We start from the raw sequence: 17,963 nt of genomic DNA on the forward strand, positions 1-17,963 counted from the left end.
CACTATTATATGGCTATAGACGGATTCATAAGACCACCCTTACATAAAACATATTGTGCATTTACACTTTTTTGAACACATTGTCCAGACAGCCTTTATTTAAGAAGGTATGTTATGCAAGTAATTGAGAACAAATTCTCATTTACTATGACGACCTGGGAGACCGATTTATACAGCGGGGCATTCACTGTGATCATAACAAAAAAAAACAAAGCCAGGGACACAATTAAGCTGAACATGATTGAGCTCTGCATTTCGAAGGCAGCAACAGACCTGGCCTTGGAAATGCTCTTAATATCAGTGGGAGAGAATGATCATCTTACCATAAGGTGTTGGAGGGGACACAGGGAAAGCGGGAGTGGGAGGGACTATTTCACTGCCGGTCTCCAGCGAAGACAACACACTGCTCTCAGCTTCACCGTTCACCTCTCTGCGCTGCAGGGCACTGCACTGTAACGGGCAACATCCACGGAAACAAGTGAGAAGAAACCACATCAGTCAAATCTGAGGGGACCCGTGACACAGCCCCATTCTGCAAATAAAGAGAGTCCCGGGGAGGCTGTGTTTGCACTTGTATATTAGAGTCTCAGCACAAAGGGTGCAGATAATTCTTATCAGCACTGGGGGCTTCACACTCTTTAAAACAGCAGCAAGGCTTTTCTGCAATGGCTGTGCCACAGACCTGCACACCTTGGCAAATGGTGAATGCAAGAACAATCTGTTAGTCGGTTTAATGGTAAAGATATCATTGGAGTTAATACGAGCAAATAAACTGAGGATACCATACTGGTTAACGATGCTGTGAATGATTACTAAGGGGTTAAATGGACACAGTGGTACAGTATAAATCAAGGGCTCTGCCTTTACATGGTGACCAGATTTGTACAATTGAAATAAATGCTCCATTGTATTTTGCCTGCTCCAACATTCTGCTGTACACAGGTTTTTTTTTTCCCCCTAATATAATTAGCATTGCCAAATTAAGTTAGTTTAGATACAATTTTAAATGAAGGTGAGTTATTTGAAACAAATTTTGAACGTACATGACATAAGCCAGTGCTTAATGTTTCATTAGAGTTTTCTGAATTAAAGTCAGTTTAATTTTACTTTTTGTTGCATTTCTTCCTCACTTTAGTTTATCACATCTAACACGATTTCAACAAAAAAAGACATGCATATTAAAATATATAACATATATCTATATATATTTGCATATAAAGGGGTTTCAGCAGCCGTCGAGAAAAAGAGCTTGCACAAATAACAGTGCTACTGCTCTGTGCCAAGAGCCTCATACCTCAGAAGGCTGTGAGCTTGAAGCATAGGCCGGTGAATGTTGAATCTGTTCCATCAGGACCCATCCGGTCCTGCTGAACAGAGAGCTCTCTGTGATGTCACTGCTCTGCCGGGCTCCAAGCACACTCCTTGACCTTTCCAGGCTGGAATCACTGGCTTGCAGGGCTGCAAACGCAAAGGACTGCATTTATTAGTTTCAAAGGTATGTCAACACGTTGTTCAGGAAATAGAAAAGCAGTTCAAGAAAAGTCTCTGGACCACTTGTGTTCCCCTCTGTACATTTTGAAAGTATTAACTGGTTTTCTAGCATTCCTACACGTCTGGGGATGTCCATGAACCAAAGTTGTACATGGATGTGAGGGGAAATTAATTAAAAAATGAACTAAATAAGAGTAAAGAGTAACCTTCACGAGGCTGAAAAGTTTATTTCTAGTGTCTGAACATCAAAAGGGTCGGCTTACGCTTGCATTCCAGAATCTACCAGATAAGGTTCTGCCAAAATTCTGCTACAGGAGATTTTACTACAACAATATTGCCTCAGACTCGAAGAACAACATACAGTCACATTACAATTATAATTACTGAAGTGTTGTAAATGTTATCATCCATGAGTCATTAATTAAACTGGCTTAATATATTCCAAATTTACATTCTTCAGGTTTACATTTCATATAATTAAAGAACAAGTGCTGCATTCTTACTAGCTATTAGAATAAAGGTGAATGAATGATTTATATATAACAGCACACCTATACATCAATCTTGCAAGAAGTCTGTCTGAACATGTATTATTCTTGGAGAAACAAAGTACAATATTTATAGCAATAATATATTGCTTTAGAAAGTGTGCAAATTCACATGCTTAAAGAAATAGCGGGGATGCATGGACTTCTTACTGAAATATAACTAAAACGTTTGATTGCTATGGAATTTATTAGACAAGAAAATAAAAAAGTGGATTGTTTGTGCAAGTTCCTATACGGCCACATATACAGTACTGGTCCATTGTCTTATTCTCTCAGGGCACAATTATTGAGCTCATCTTCCTGTTCTCCCTCAGGTTTGTTCTTTAAGTTTTAGTGCAGTTAAGGTCCAGTGACTGGTGACACCAGCCCATCAGTTTCAGAAACCTGCAGTTGTTTGAAACAGCAAGAGGGACTGGCCACAGCAGTGTACTATACTGTATATCCCCATGCATAAGGAATAGCACTGAAGAACTCTCTGTCAATACAGTCTGTGCAGCTAGGAAGAAAACCAACCTCTTACATCACCACAGCTACAGTATTTTAGGAGGTAAAATTAATGTAAAAAAAACGCACAGACCACAATCAGGAAATACAGAATAAACAGCAGCTCTGTAAACAAAAGTCAGAAGGCTGACAGAGTGAATGTCTTAATCTTGATTATGAAAATGAAAATCAAGCCCATCCCTTCCTAACTATTCAAAACCACTTCCTTTTTCAATTCATTGGTATCATTTAATCTGCATCTATTCATTTAGGTGTTTAGGTTTTAAGAAAAGAAACAAGTGTAGGTTTTCGTAAATCTCTCCATGTCAGGAGAAACTCCGGAGATATCTTTGGGATGCTGAGATGGTCGATGGGTTAGGGTAGAGGTCTGCGGTGTGGGCAGGAGCTGAAACTCCAAAAAATAGTTGTTCCCAGACAAACACTACCAACTCCTGCAATTGACACAAAACTGTGTAGCTAAATTCAAAGAGTAATGGAAAATAATGTGTACCACATACAAGAAAATGGCAAAGGATGTGATTTCATCGAGTTGGGCTATTTTGCAAAAGCTATGATAAAGGTCCAATATAAAACCATTCTCCAAAGCCAAAGTGCAGCTGTGACAGTTTACAAGGGGAGATATTTTAGAGGGTTAATGCATTTTAGCATAATCTAGTTTTATATGGATTCTTACCTATATTTTAATAATACTGTCCAGATGTCCTTATAATTATAATTGCCTGTGTAACCATATTGCATATCTGAGTGCTTTGGGGTTTAGAAATTCCTTAGTTCCCTTTGTGCCTGTAAAACATCCCTCATTAACAGTGCTGTTGGTATAACGACCCTATCTGAACACAGAAAAATGCAATCTCATGCAGCTGTGGAATGCTAGAAACTGCTAATGAATACAACTGATTATGAAGATGCTATGTGGTTTGAGTTCATCTGTTCTACATTAGTCACACAGCTCTTGGTTAAAAGGCAAACCATTTTTGAAGTGTTGCTTCTTCAAATTGAGAAAATAGCTGAACTTAGGTACAAAGGACCTATACTGTATATCTGGAAACCAGGGAAATTAATGACACCAGGGAGTTTCTGCTATGAAATAAATCTAGTTTTCATTTAACTGATAAAAGAGGCATACAACTTTAATGGTAAATACAGAACAGTATATTATTATAATTGTAAGTATAACTTGTTTACTTCTTCACTCAATATGATCACTTCACCTCCCTTGCTATTAGCATGCATTTCATTTCATTGTTTGTTTCAATTCTTCTCTCAGCAACAGTTTTCAGCCTCACTGGAAAAAAGCTTGGACTTTACCCAAAAAGCCCACAAGGATGACCTCTCGAAAAATGGAAAGAACCTGGAAGTCTGCGAGAAAGGAGTGATAGCCCAGTTTGTCAATACACGTCTGGAAACTGGCTCAATTCATTTGCTTCAAATTACATACTCCATCACACACAGATCAGAAATGATCTAGCTGCTCATTCAGACTTCATGGAGTGCTCCAGGCGTTTCTCAAAACAGAGACAAATTTAATCCAAAATTAAACAACTCATGAACAATATCCAGTCTCTGTATATGCCACCCTAACCTGTATTTCTCTTTTAATATACTTAGAATTGAGAGGAACTGGGACAAGAACCTTTTATAATAATAAACATTGCACTGGCATTTTTTAACAATGTATTTTTTACATAGCATGGCCAGAGGCAAACTTTAGGATAACTTTAAATAATAAAAAGATGTAAGCATGATGTAGAAATCCATGTTATACAAAACCTTACAATAAACATTCTCAGACTTCAGAAGTATTAAACACATGTTCTAGGAACAAGAGCAGTGCGTGGTCTGTCAGACAGACTCCTGCCATATGTGCAGCTGTGACAAAGCAGACAGCTGCCCCTTCCCAGAAACTGCAAGCCCAGGATTTACATTGGAAGTGCGGAATCTTTCATTTTAGAGAAGTACGGCATTCTAGGTTAGAAAAACAAGCTAAAAAAAACCAAATGTGCTCAGTGCAGTAATACATTTACGCAACAATAACGTTATAATGTTTGTATGCTTTCATGACATATGCTAACCACACTGTTTCTGGGGTGATGTTCACCATTTCATTCCTGTCATTTCTTTCTAATGTTACACTTGCCCTGATAGCCACTTCAGGCAAATAAACACTGATAGATCCACGCAGAGGAAAAAGTTACTGTTACACATAATTTAACAAGATAATTCTTATATTGGCATGGGCATGGCTTTTTTTGGACAAGCAGCAAAGAAACTGCTTAAAATGGTATTTCTAGCCTGAGTAAAATATGTGTGTGTGAAAACTGTAAATATGTACACTATCTGTACACTGTGAATCTTGATTTAAACCCCTCAAGTTTTTTTTTTTATTGGAAGATGTGATGCTTGCTGCAACAATGGCACTAACTACAAATTATGTATTGTGTAACGGTTCTGGGGGTTCAGCCCTTGCCACTCCAGCCCCGCCAGTTCGTCCCTCACTGCCTGGGCTCGGACCCGGGTCTCCGGCGTCACGCAGCAGGGAACTTGTCGGCTGAGCTAAAGGAGACTTCCTTCATCCCGGGCGGCTGAGATCCCCGTTATACGCAGGGGCGTATTCGTTACAATTGGAATAGCAGGACAATACATTAAATCTATTAAAATACCAATTCCATTTGAGATAATGAGATAGCTATCTAATAGGCTTTGTGGGTCACCCTTAAACCATCAAAAGCTAAACATCTGCGACAATATAATTTCAACCTCTGAAGGAAATCATTCAGCCATTCAAGTAGTTTAGAGGCTGTTTGAAACGAAAAACCCCAACATCCTGTTGCTCTCCAAGACTACAGCTGGCTACAGTGAAGCCTTACAGTTTCTGACAATTATACAGCTATATCCAATAGAAAACTGTACCCATCTTTAATGTAAAGAAATAGCTTAACAGCTCTAGGTAATACCACACTTTCAAAAACGTCTGATGGCGGTATTATTCACACTCAAAGAGTGTGAAGTTTTGAAAAAAAATGGTCCATTATACTCTGTAGTAAATAAATATATTGTTTCTTTCTATAACTCCATAAAATTAAAATCCGAAGGATTTCCTACACGTCTGCTACAGTATATCCAGTATACTGTATATAGTATGTACGTACTTTATAATAAAACATTTCATTTTGATTATGAAAGGTACTGTAGCAAGGCTGTCCTGTTTTAAATAAGTAGCCCGGCTGCGGGATTTTGTTCTGCTGTCAAGTTCACCTGGTCCTGGTACATTCGATTTCTGGAGTCCACGTGCTGTCAGAGGTATGCAAGTCATGCTCTGACAAGCTGTGTTTCAGTGCTCAACCAAAACAGAATCGACATCTGTCTGCAAGACAGAGCACAAACCACGAGCAGAGGCACATTTCAGGGAGCCTTGCCGAGCAACTCAAACTGTGGTCTTAAAATGATCTTCTCCATCTTCGGCAAACTGCGGTCAGACAAAAGGGTTAAGACTTTACAAAGGCGACGTCTACCCTTTATCGGGAGCACATTACGAAATGATGAGATGCTTGAAGATGATGAGCCTGTGTCCACAGAGAGCAGGGCGGTGTATTACCTTCACAAACCGTGAAGAAAAACAGATACAACGTTTTAGCAAGGCCTCTGTTTAAGAGAACGATGGAAAAAAAACAGTTCTGAAAAAAATGCGTGGATGTTAAGACAGAATATTATATTTAGAGATTAAGTATGAAGTTGTTTTTTATCCGTAGAGCTGATGTACAGTATGATCCAATATTAATAAACAAGTAGAAAGGGAAAATTAATGTAAGTCCATCCATCCATCTAACTTCTCTATCCCATACAGGGTCACGGGGGAGCTGGAGCCTATCCCAGCATGCAACAGGCGCAAAGTAGAATTGTTCAGGTGGGGAGCTGGGTCAGCATGCGTAGGCTGCAAAGGAACAAGAGGTTTATTCCATGCTGAAAAGAGAAGAAAGAAAACACAACGTTTCGGCCGTGGAGCCTTCTTCGGGTGTGGGGCACACCCTGGACAGCCAGTCCATCACAGGGCACACACACACACTCACACCAGGGCCAATTTTCCCAAAAGCCTAGCACGGTATGTACTGTATAATAAATAATGATAGAAATGAAAAAGGAAATGCAATATGAAAATGGCACAGGAATCTCTTAATATTTCTGCAGAAAACCACAGTGACTTCAAAATGCTAAAGAAATTTCATCTTGTGGTTGAAGGTCCTCTCATGTGAAACACCACACATGTCAATTAGAATCTGTAATTGGACACATGAATCATCTCTATGGTTAGGTACCAGAGTGAAATCATTCCTATATTTAGCATTAAGTTGCAAAATGTAAAGTCAGTATACTATGATGAATTGTCCACATACTGCACCAACATGTACTGCATGGTTTATACAGTATTACGATAACAAATTCAACCATAGCTTTTAAAGTTCCTGTTGTGTAAAAAGTAGTGCAGTCCCACTTTTTCAAATGAAAACCAACAAAATGTATCATAACATGCAGCTCACACTTGATATTGAGTTGTCTATTATTGCTGTTCAATTTATAATTAAATGTCTCCCAGCAGCACAATAAACTGAAACAGTCAGTACAAGTGTATATTTCTGAACTGTGGAAAAACATTTGTCAATGACAACCATGGTACCTTCTTTTTCCTCTTTGTATCAGAATTTCTCACTACCCTTTTACAATTCAATATCTCTTTCTTTGTATTGAAGGAAAAACAACCTAATTTCAAACCTGAAAGAGGAAACAATTATATTTCTCATAAAACAAAGCCACGGTGCTTAAGAAATGTATATCAACTGTTCCAATCTTCAGGGTTATAATTTATGTCAGACTTTGTCATGAGAACATAGTAAGAAAGGCTACAGATGAAAAAAAACCATTTGATCCTTCCAGGTAATTCGGTACTTTCGTTCATTGTTAATTGAACCATGGATCTAATCCAGCTATTTCTTGAGAGAAACCAGGGTATATACTTCAATCATGCAGCTGGCTAACTTTTGTGTATTAAATGCACTTCCACATAGTTTTCACTTAATAATGTGTAACTGTACATGATACTGTTAATATAATATTTCTCCTGTCCTGTCTAATCTGAAACTAAAGACTTTTACAAAGATGCAGAAGTATCAACATCCCCTTTCTAAATCGATCTAATTCACTTGGAATCAGACGTGGGATTAAAGTGTATATTGAACTGTGATACTGAAATATCATTCAAGTGATTGCACATGGAATGTGCTCTTATTTATCAAGACCTGCAGGACACATCTCTATCAATGGCCATCCATTTACACAGCCTTCTCAGCCTGTGAAAGGTGTGAGTTTTGAAGTGGTTGAGAGGAATGATCAGGTGACTTCTTTAAGTGAGCTGGATGGATGTCAGATGGCAGAGATGTGTTTGGCAGATCCCACTCGGCTCAGTCACATTTGTGTTCGATTAATGTAAATTAAAAGCCTTAATAAAGGATAACGATGGAAGTCAAAGCTCAACTCAGCCAAGAATCAGCTCCAATAGATCGTCACAATGTGTGTGGGAGTGCACGCCTGCAGGACATTCTTGGATCGTTCTAAATGAAATCCCAGCATAACATTAGAACACAGAACTGAAAACCCTTCACTGCTGCCCCTCTAAAAGTAAAGCATGTTGCTTTCGCCACAGTGTAGTTCAGAACAGTGGATTGAGCATTAGCCAGGTGGAAGAGCACGGTTGTGTTTTGCTCCACAAGGCAATTCTACACCGAAAACCTTGAGCACAAATTGTTGGCTGTACCTTGAGTACTAGCTGTTGGCTGCAGGGTAAATGTGTTCCTGACGTGGAAATTCCAGAAACGGCACCGTTCACAACAACAGGAGGTAATTTGTTTTTCCCTTGTAGAACTATGTACAGCTGGCAGCCAAGACGAGACTTGTCCTGTGACTAATTATGCTCTTTTATTGACAATTAATTATTCCGGGGTAAGAAGAAGAGGGACCATGCCTCGCAAAATTGTTAAAGCGGGATTTTTTGCGACTACATAAATACGGCCGGGTAAACACAAATAATTGTATATAGTACATTCTCCATGTCACGCGCCTGTTAAACAAAAAAAATATATATCTTGTTAGTTTTTCCAGTTAAAACAAACGTTTTGCACTACTCAGGTCATGGGTTCACAACAAATGGTATTCCAAATCTCTTATCACATCCAAACACACAAATCTTCCAGTGCTGTTAATGAAGACTTATTAGCACTTATACTCCATTCAGCCTTCAATAGCCTTTAACCCTATCAGCTAAGCAAGAGGTCAAAAGGCGGTGGTAACCAAGGAATCAGTGGAATGCACAGCAGTCCCCTCTTCATCTTTCTTTATGTTGGCATGACAGGAGACAACCTGAAGCTTCTATATAACTTGCACAAAACTTTTTGTTTTGCATCCAAGACTTGCGTTTATTTAAACATGTCTACAGTCCACAGCACATTTTCCTGTAAGTTCTCCCCTGCCTATAAACACTCCTTTTGAAAATTACGGTATTTTAAATCTTTCCAAACACAGGCACAGGATTAAATACAAAATTTCTCGGGACAGCGGTAATTTCTGCTGTTTAATTCCAATTGAGCTCTCAAAAACAGAAATGAATCCCTTAAATGGATAATTATTAAGCAATCATCTCTTTAAATTCCATACTACTTCTAAAATATCTCCCAAGAATGAACAGCTTACATATGGTCATTCTACACTTAATGAGTTGGAAGATTAAATCCAAATTTTGACCCACCCACAGAGAATAATTGAAAATTACAAGCCAGTGACCGTCTGTCATTGAGTATAAACAAAACCCTTGAGATAGAAAAGCCCAACCTCAAGCACTCAGTTTTTAATTTGTACCTGGTATGTGAGCCAAAGTTTTCATTTAACCCAGGAGATTGTCTTTAATTAAAAAAATAAACAAAAGCAGACTCTACCTTTAAGCACTAAATACCAGGAAGTACAGATTTTAAAATAACAAACCAGGTGCAAATGTTACTACATCCATGATTTAGCGCACCGCAGGTTTTATACTGTACATATTTGGTAAAGAATATACCGTACTGTGACATAATACGTTTATTTTTCCATTACTACTGTATTTGGGTGACAATTCTTACAAAAAGCAACTTACATTTGCACCCGTTAATTCAGCTGGGTATTTTACAAGAAGTAATGTGGTCGAAATAGGTTGTGCAAGAGTACAGCATTGTGTTTCTTGGGACTGAACCCACAATCTTGGAGGAAGTCCAGAATCAGAACTGCTGCACTAGACTGTTGACCATAAGCACATAGAACGTGAATCACTTCAGTTGCACAGAGTTCAGCTAGTTTCCCTCCAGCAATGAGCAATCACGAATAACTGAGTCTAAGTGTCTGTTCTTCTGTGCTGCCTTTCTTTTATAATCCAGAAATACAGTAAACCTTTGCACTGGATTTTAAAAATTTAACACCATATTTAAGTTTATTTCAAGTGGTTAAAATATTTGACAGAAACAATTTGCCCAAATAATTTGCTCAAATTTGAAAAAAAAAACTGTTCTTTCTTACAAAACTATCTTGGTTCACTCTATAGCAATATAAGGTTGCCAAAACTGAGACTGAGCAATTAACTATAAAACCTGAAAACTTATAACCATACTGGATATGGATATGGATATGGATATATGAAAATATTATCATAATTTGGGCAGAATTAGATATATTAAAATCAGAAATATTAGATAAGGGTAAAGCTGTAATCAAATGCAAAGCATTTTAGGGGTTTTCATGCTCATAATCAGATGAAAATCAACCAAAGAGGCACATTTTTCATCAATCCACAGGGAACCCTTACAAAATTATGAGTTAGATATCAATTAGAATGAAGAGATTAATTGTGAATTAAATCAAGAGAGGAAATTAGACAAGAAACCCCTTTCTCTCATTGTCTTATGCGTCATCTACAGTACGCAGGTGAAGATACTAGATGCCTACAGTTCATCTTTCTGTATTGTTGACTCCATAGTACAATCACGTACAATTAACAACCGATCCTGTTAATGTTCCTTCACAGCCGAATAAACAGCCCATTCACAACCCTCAGTTTATTCACACTGTAAGCAGTTCAGGAGCTGGCCTCCAGAGCAGGGATGAGTTTTGTACACTGACATTTTCAGTGAACAGCGGACTTCACCCCAAATAAGTCCAGAAAATTCAGCTGTACAAATTGGAAAAAAATTGATGTAATAGACTGAAGAAGTTCCAGTAGGGAGCTGCGTCAGTACGCTCAGGGTGCAAAGGAACGGGTAAAGGATTACTCCATGCTGAAAAGAAAAGAGACACAACGTATCGACTGTGGAGCCTTCTTCAGGTGACAGGCTGTGTCTCTTCTCTTCAGCATGGAATAAGCCTTTGCCTGTTCCTATGTGATCGGTAATTAGAAGCGGCTTTGGGTGAAAGCATCAACTGAATAAAGTTTCACCCTGAGAAGACTGAGTTGTCTACAGTACCCACTGTAAGTGTTTGCTTTAATGAAGCCATTGACCTTTATCAAGGTCATAATAAGACATCTTGCAATTCCTTTAGTTTTTTAGCCAAAATCTCTGAAACACATAACAGCCATGTTTTAACAAGTTATTAGACGCAAAGCACTCTGTGAGTCATTTTAGTGAAATTACAGGCATTTCATACTTCATCCAGTCCAGGTTACAAAAAAACAACATGGATAACAGCAGTTGGCAATTTACTTGTCAAAAAGCCAGCTTTATTTACTCAAGATGATGGAGGAGTGTTGTAATTTGCTCCTGTCATTCAGGAGCTAGAAAAACATGCACTTTAATGTATTAGAAAGTATAACTTTTTTAATAAATGCAGTTTTGTCTAAGTGGTACACCAACACTGGAAAGAAGATATCATATCAAAGATTTACATAACAGATTTGGGCACTGCATTTTTAAAATTTTATCTAAACAAAAGTCCTGGATAAAAATGTACCTTGTGACCCTGGCTTCAAAAGCATTCCCTGCCTGTTACGCAACAATGCCCCCTATCAATCCATTTTGGGAAAAGAAAATGATAACACCTTCAGGGGAAATATTATACCACAAAATAAGAAAATAGTTAATTGTTCTCCTGATACAGTCCAAGTCCCTGTACCTTTTCTTCAAACACAGATATTACAATGAAAGCGAGCAAAAGAACTGTTTCATACACGCAGAAAACTCACACACAAATAAAAAAAAGTTTCTAAACAGAATGGTTTAGTCAAAAATTGGACAGAAATCAACAGACATGTTGACAAAATATTTTTTTTCTACCCCTTTCAAACATACTCAATCATGTTCACCATTATGACCTAGGGATATGCAAACATTCCTCCAAAATGTAATTTATCACAGCCAATAGCAATTTTCCACACTCATCACGAGTATCACCAACACTTCTAATCTTCTGTAGGCATCGTAAGAGAGACAGCGCCACAGTCTCCCATTTATTTCACAAGGCCAAGAACAGGAAGCACTTCCGTACACAGAGGATTATGGGAGTATGGAGCAAGCTAACCAGCCATGCTGTCAAAGCAGTACCCTGCCCTGTTTCAAGAAACAGCTAGGTGAGACTCTTGGATTGATTAACTACTTACAACCAAACAAGCTAGATTGGCTGAACAGTCTCTTAAAGTCTGTAACTTTAATTATGTTAAAAATCACAGGGGCTTCTCTTTACGGGGTTCGCTGGGGTCACCCAGGCCAACTCAAGCCTACCCAGTTCTAAGAAAGCTAGGCCAACAATGTGTTTCCACTTTGAGAATCCTTTATCCTACAGGTAAATAAAATCTCCACCTCCTCTCGGAACAGGTACCTTCAGACGAGCCAAAAATCTGAGAATCTGAAAAAGAGTGAAATTGGTGGCTCTCTCAGACAGGCTCATTCGCTTTCCTTTTGAAGGCCACCATTCTAACGCATTCTCTTAAAAAGTGTCAGTAGATGTGCACTTGGTTTTGAGTGTGAAGACTGAGGAGAAGAGAAAAGAAGGTTTCCGTGGAAGAATTGGGGAAAAAAAAACTGGTTTCCTGGCATCCATTACCTGCTAGCTAGGATGTGATGTACGACAATGGAGACACCACATGAAAGGCAAGGACTGTGGAGCAGTTCATGAATAGCAGGTTTCAAAACATTTACCGACGGTTTTCTGTCCTGGCACAGTGGCCTACACTGCCAGACCATCATGCTGCCCCAGAAAAAAAATTAACACTTGCAACAATGCGATGAAGGTGAAATACCTCCCAAGGCTGTCCTTAATAAGAAGGACTCAAACATGCTGAAAGCCTCACAAGAAGAGGGGAATGAACAGAATAAACTTTAACCTTTGAAAGCTTCAGTCATCCCAACAAGTGCCGTTTCCCCATCAAACTTCTAAGGCTGCTGCAGGTAGAGGTGTTAGTGGGGCCAGCAGGGGGCGCTCACCCTGTGGTCTACGCGGGTCCAAATGCCCCAGTATAGTGACGGGGACACTATACTGTAAAATGGCGCCGTCCTTCGGATGAGACGTAAAACCGAGGTCCTCACTCTCTGTGGTCATTAAAAATCCCAGAGTGTTTCTCGAAGAGTAGGGGTGTAACCCCGGCGTCCTGGCCAAATTTCCCATTGGCCCTTATCAATTATGGCCTCCTAATAATCCCCATCTTCAATACTCTGTTTTCCTCCCCACTAATAGCTGATGTGTGGTGAGCGGTCTGGCACACTATGGCTGCCATCGCATCATCCAGGTGGGGCTGCACACTGGTGGTGGTGGAGGAGAGTCCCATTACCTGTAAAGTGCTTTGAGTGGAGTGTCCAGAAAAGTGCTATATAAGTGTAAGCAATTATTATTATTACTATTCATTACCACCAATTCACTGATTCTTCAAACCATATCTGAATCATAAACTACATCATAAAAAGGGAAGGATTTTTTTGTAGATTTTCAAAAATCTGAATCACAACCACGTACACCATCAAGAATGCGTCAAATTCCTTACCACTTACTGTATGCATTAATTACTGTATAAAACGTGTCAAGTTTAAAACTAAGAAGCTTTGGACATTCTTAAACATTAGATAATGGCCCTTTTGCCTTGATCAATAGCTACAAAATTGCCTATCAGTTTTCTTTCTTAGCACTTCATAGAAAAAAAATGTTGGTTTACGTTGTTTTTTGTGAAAAAGAAAAACACTTTTTTTTATTTTAAAACTTCAAGGGCTATTGGAGTAGTAGCCATTGAAAGCTTAAAGAGTGAAATGTGCTTATTAATATTATTCTTGGGATGATTCCTGAGGTTAATGATGCACAGTAATTTTTGCTTTTAAATGACGTTTCGCAGTATTTATTTCTAAATGTATATGTACATTGGTCAAAGCCCTAAATAAACAATCTCAACTTCACTCCTAATTACAAACTAAATAGAAAGTGCAAACAGAACATCTTAACTCTTAACATCTTAACTGCTGTCCACCAGACGTGCAAAAAAATAATCTTTTTTTAAAAAGAAAGCAGACTCTCAGTGACTGAACAGTTGGTTATGGCTCATCAAATGGAAATACAAAGTGGTAAGAGAATGGTCTACACTCAATTTCCATGAGGCAGGAAGTAAAACTTCACAGAAAATAAAGCAGGCTGTCAGTGGTCAAACACTGGTGGTAAAAAGTTCTTGAGTGCCAAACTCTAAGGTAAATTAAAAGGTGGACAGTTTCAGTTGACAGTGTAAATAGGGAAATACAGCTCTGTGTGAGGGACACCTCAAATGGAAGTGTTGTTTATCCCCACTCGAGGCAAATCTGACAAGAAAGTGGGTTCAGGCTATATTGGTACAGCTGCCTACCACTTCATGCTAGTCTAAAAGAAACTTGTGAAAAGACAGGTCAAATCGTGTGTACTGAGCTTCTTGCTAGCCGAACCACAGTCCAAAGGGTTCGCTTTCAGGCTGTTCTTGTTAATTTTCCTCAACACCGGAGAAAGAAGAGCAACACAAAAGAGCTACAAGGTTTAAAGGCGAGACCTTGAACAGGATTAAAAATCCCTAAACCTCCCACATAAATACAGCCCTAATACATCTCATTTTGACGTCTGCTGTTCCTTTCGGTTATTTTAGTTAAAATTATTATGAGCATTTGACCTGTAACTATTCAGGTTGTCCGAAATGAAATGCAACAAATTCACCAAAATGAAGAAAAAGAATAATGAAAAAATTCTATAGTGTGTGCAATTTTTCACAATCATAATAAGGTGTTAAATAAATGTCCACAGTACCTTAATATACAAATTTACTGAGTTCTTCTTAAACAGCTGGTGAAAGGAACAAAATAAAATAGCGGCATTATCTGCAACGTGATCATTTTTTACCCCAGGCAGCAACAATCCCAGGTCCTACATAAAATTGTTGATTATATTTGCCTTTAAAAACATTTGCAGGAGAGCCAGCCCTTATTATACGACTGAAGAGTGCAACATTTTACACGTTATTGGGGAACTATTTGGAATGTAAATAAATAAAGCTCATTGGGAACATGTAAGCGTGATTAAAAGGTTTAAAAAATATTAGCCTTAAGTTTAAAGTATATTTCAATATCGGGCAACTTGCAAAATTATCATATGTCGGTCTGCAGCACTCCCAAATGAACTATGGGTGAGTGAAAGAGTATTATCACAATTTTCCTTACGGTTCTGTGTCTTTTTGTGCCGGTATTAAAACAGAAAGACACCCTTCACAGGAGGAGAGACCCCAGAAATAAAATCCTACTGGTTCTTAAAAAAAATCCTTAAAGCTGAAGGATCTGAGCCCCTGACCACAATCCCACCTCTCCTGTTACAGAGAAACCTCAGTGACAACATTCTCAGTATTAATTGCAGGATCATCATGTCTGCTTTTGTTTCAAATTCGGTTGGTTGTTCATAATACACAGGGTTACACTAATATGTCTTTTACATTAATACATCCCCACCAGTACGTCAAACATCAAATTCAAACAACCCCAAACATCAAAGCAAGACACATACTGTATATATTTCTCAACAGTAGGGATCTGGACTTGCCTGATTGGTGTGTGTTCTGCATATCCTCGTTGTTACCATCCTGAATCCTGCGATTCACCCCATAGGTGAACCTGGCTCCATCATCTTTCTTGGCCACAGATCCATTGACCTGCCCCGTGCCCTCCCTCTTAACTGAATTCGATCGAGTGGGTATCGGCACAAAGGTGGGGTCGAGGTCCATTATCAGCTGGTTCAGCTGCTCAATGGATTGATCAATATCCATAGCGAGCGAGGCAGGTGAATCTTCTTCTTTGCTTGCGATATGCAAGCCATTGGATTCCTTCAGCGCAATAGTCGCCCTCTGTACAGCATCTCTGCTGCTGCTCCCTCTAGTGGGAGTGTCGGGGATTGCAGTTTGGCTGGGGTGGCTACTCATCTGTCTCTTCTCTGGAGGGAACCTCGTGTCACTCTCTGCTGGCTGGTAAGTGTAGTGCTGTGCGGCCACCATCTGCTGCTGCTGAACCCAGGTCTGTGTGGAGTAGCCACTCTGCCCAAAGGTCTGGGTCTTTGAGGGTGCCACATGAGAGCCAGAGGGGTTCCTCTGGGGGAGGTGACCCGGCTTCAACTCGTTGAAAACCCTCTCGTAGTCCTCCATGCTGATTCCCAGGTCAGGAACACCGGCCAGGCGCTGCTCTTCGCCTGTGTGACTGCTGAACCCATCCGACAGCAAGGAATTCTGGCTGCTCTTGTGGTACCCAAAGTGGCCCAGCTGATTGGAGTGCTGGCCCTCGGAGGACGACAGGGTGCCAATGCTGTCTACGCTGTGAAGGTCGTGGGTGGGAATCTCGTCGTCTAGGATATCCGTCTCCCTGTCCTTAATCCTCACGTCCCCATTGACGTGGACCTGGGCCGGAATCGTGTGCTGGACGCCGACCAGCTGCTTCCTCTCCGTCATCTCCCTGCAGGGCTCTGCGCTGTCCAGCCCAAACCCGCTCAGAAGACGTTTCAGCTCTGCCCTCTCCTTCTTGCTCGGCCCTCGTTTGGTCCCCGAGGTGCAGCTGGTCCACACCGAGGCCGTGGAGTGCCCGGAGTCGCTGCTGATGGACAAGGCGTGGTCGCTGTGGTCCGGGCTGCTGGTCACAGACCCATCCTGAGGCCCCCCTGCCAGTCCGCTGTCTGTAGTGCTCTTCTTCCTCACTTTGGCATACAGATTCCCGTCAACAGGCCCCTGCGAGTGTGGCACTGAAAGGACAAGAGGGCAGCGTTTCAAACACTCATCCTGTGCTGATGATCGTGGAGCACATCCGCCCTAGCAACCTCCTCCGTCACGCGCTGCAGGAGGACACCCAACGTACCGGCAACCACATACACGGCACTGCGTCTGTGCTTTCCAGACATTCATCAAGATTCATATGGTTTACTTTATGCCTTGCCTGTCAAAGCATGGTATCCTCTGAAAGATCACACCTCCATGCGATAATAAGCCTCGACTTTTTTTTTTGTTTTGGTTGAAAAGGTCGGAAGTTTGGTCTACCTTTGAGGCGAAAGGCACTCTATAAACAAGTTTTTAGCAATACAAATTATTAATTTAATTCATTTGGACACAAATTATTCGAACATATAAATATGCATATAGGCGCTGACAGTAGTGAAAAAACGAACACTTAAGCTGTTAAAATCCAATGCATTCAATCAATGAGTTCCTAACAAATGCAACACAATGTCCGTTTACTCTGCCAAGATTGAGCCACTGATAAAATTCTGTATGATGTCTTTTGCTTGGATTTGTACCCTAAGGCTGTGGCAAAATAACGAAGGTAAACATACCTATTTTTCCTGATGCCAATTAAAATGTTCATGGTTGTGAAAGAAGAACTGAGAGATTTCCATTGTGGTCTTCTTTATTTGAAAATTCTTTGCCTCGGAGAATTCTTTTTGAAAATCAGACAAGGCATATTAAATGTTCATTGGATCGAAACTCTGAATTTAATTTAGTGTTTCCACCACATAAATCCGAACTATTAAAATGGCAGAAGAAACAAAGGTTCACCTTTCATTTTTGTACCAGATCTGAAAGTAAATATTGAGGATTACTGTGGGATTTGACCTTTAAAAGGGTGCTGTTTACATTACATCACAAAGTCCTTGAAGCCAGCAACCCACAGAACATAGCTGTATTTATACTCTCAATTCTTAAAAATAAAAAAAGAACAGGAATTTCCACACGCACACACAAGAGAATCCTGTAAATTACTGTTATACAAATATTAAAAAACTACCAACAAATTTAGAACGGTTTCCGATTTGTCAAAATGAGGATCCAGGAGTGACAAAACATACATAAAGCAACTTTTTAATGCTTTAAATTGAGAAAAGCTATCCATAATG

At 39.7% G+C, this 17,963-nt stretch overlaps 1 protein-coding gene across 2 annotated transcripts in view; it reads right to left on the reverse strand.

The window, feature by feature from the left end:
* Positions 1–17,963, reverse strand: part of tns3.2 (tensin 3, tandem duplicate 2) — an 83,679-nt gene that overhangs the window by 38,603 nt on the left and 27,113 nt on the right. For both annotated transcript variants that reach the window (XM_069190903.1, XM_069190902.1), the window contains exons 13-15: positions 15,636–16,817; positions 1,295–1,458; positions 324–450 (exon numbers count right to left, since the gene is read on the reverse strand). In XM_069190903.1, coding sequence (XP_069047004.1) covers positions 324–450; positions 1,295–1,458; positions 15,636–16,817 — 1,473 coding nt within the window. The remainder of the gene's footprint in view (positions 1–323; positions 451–1,294; positions 1,459–15,635; positions 16,818–17,963) is intronic.

The sequence above is a fragment of the Lepisosteus oculatus genome, chromosome 6, assembly GCF_040954835.1.
Source record: "Lepisosteus oculatus isolate fLepOcu1 chromosome 6, fLepOcu1.hap2, whole genome shotgun sequence".
Taxonomy (NCBI): Eukaryota; Metazoa; Chordata; class Actinopteri; order Semionotiformes; family Lepisosteidae; genus Lepisosteus; species Lepisosteus oculatus.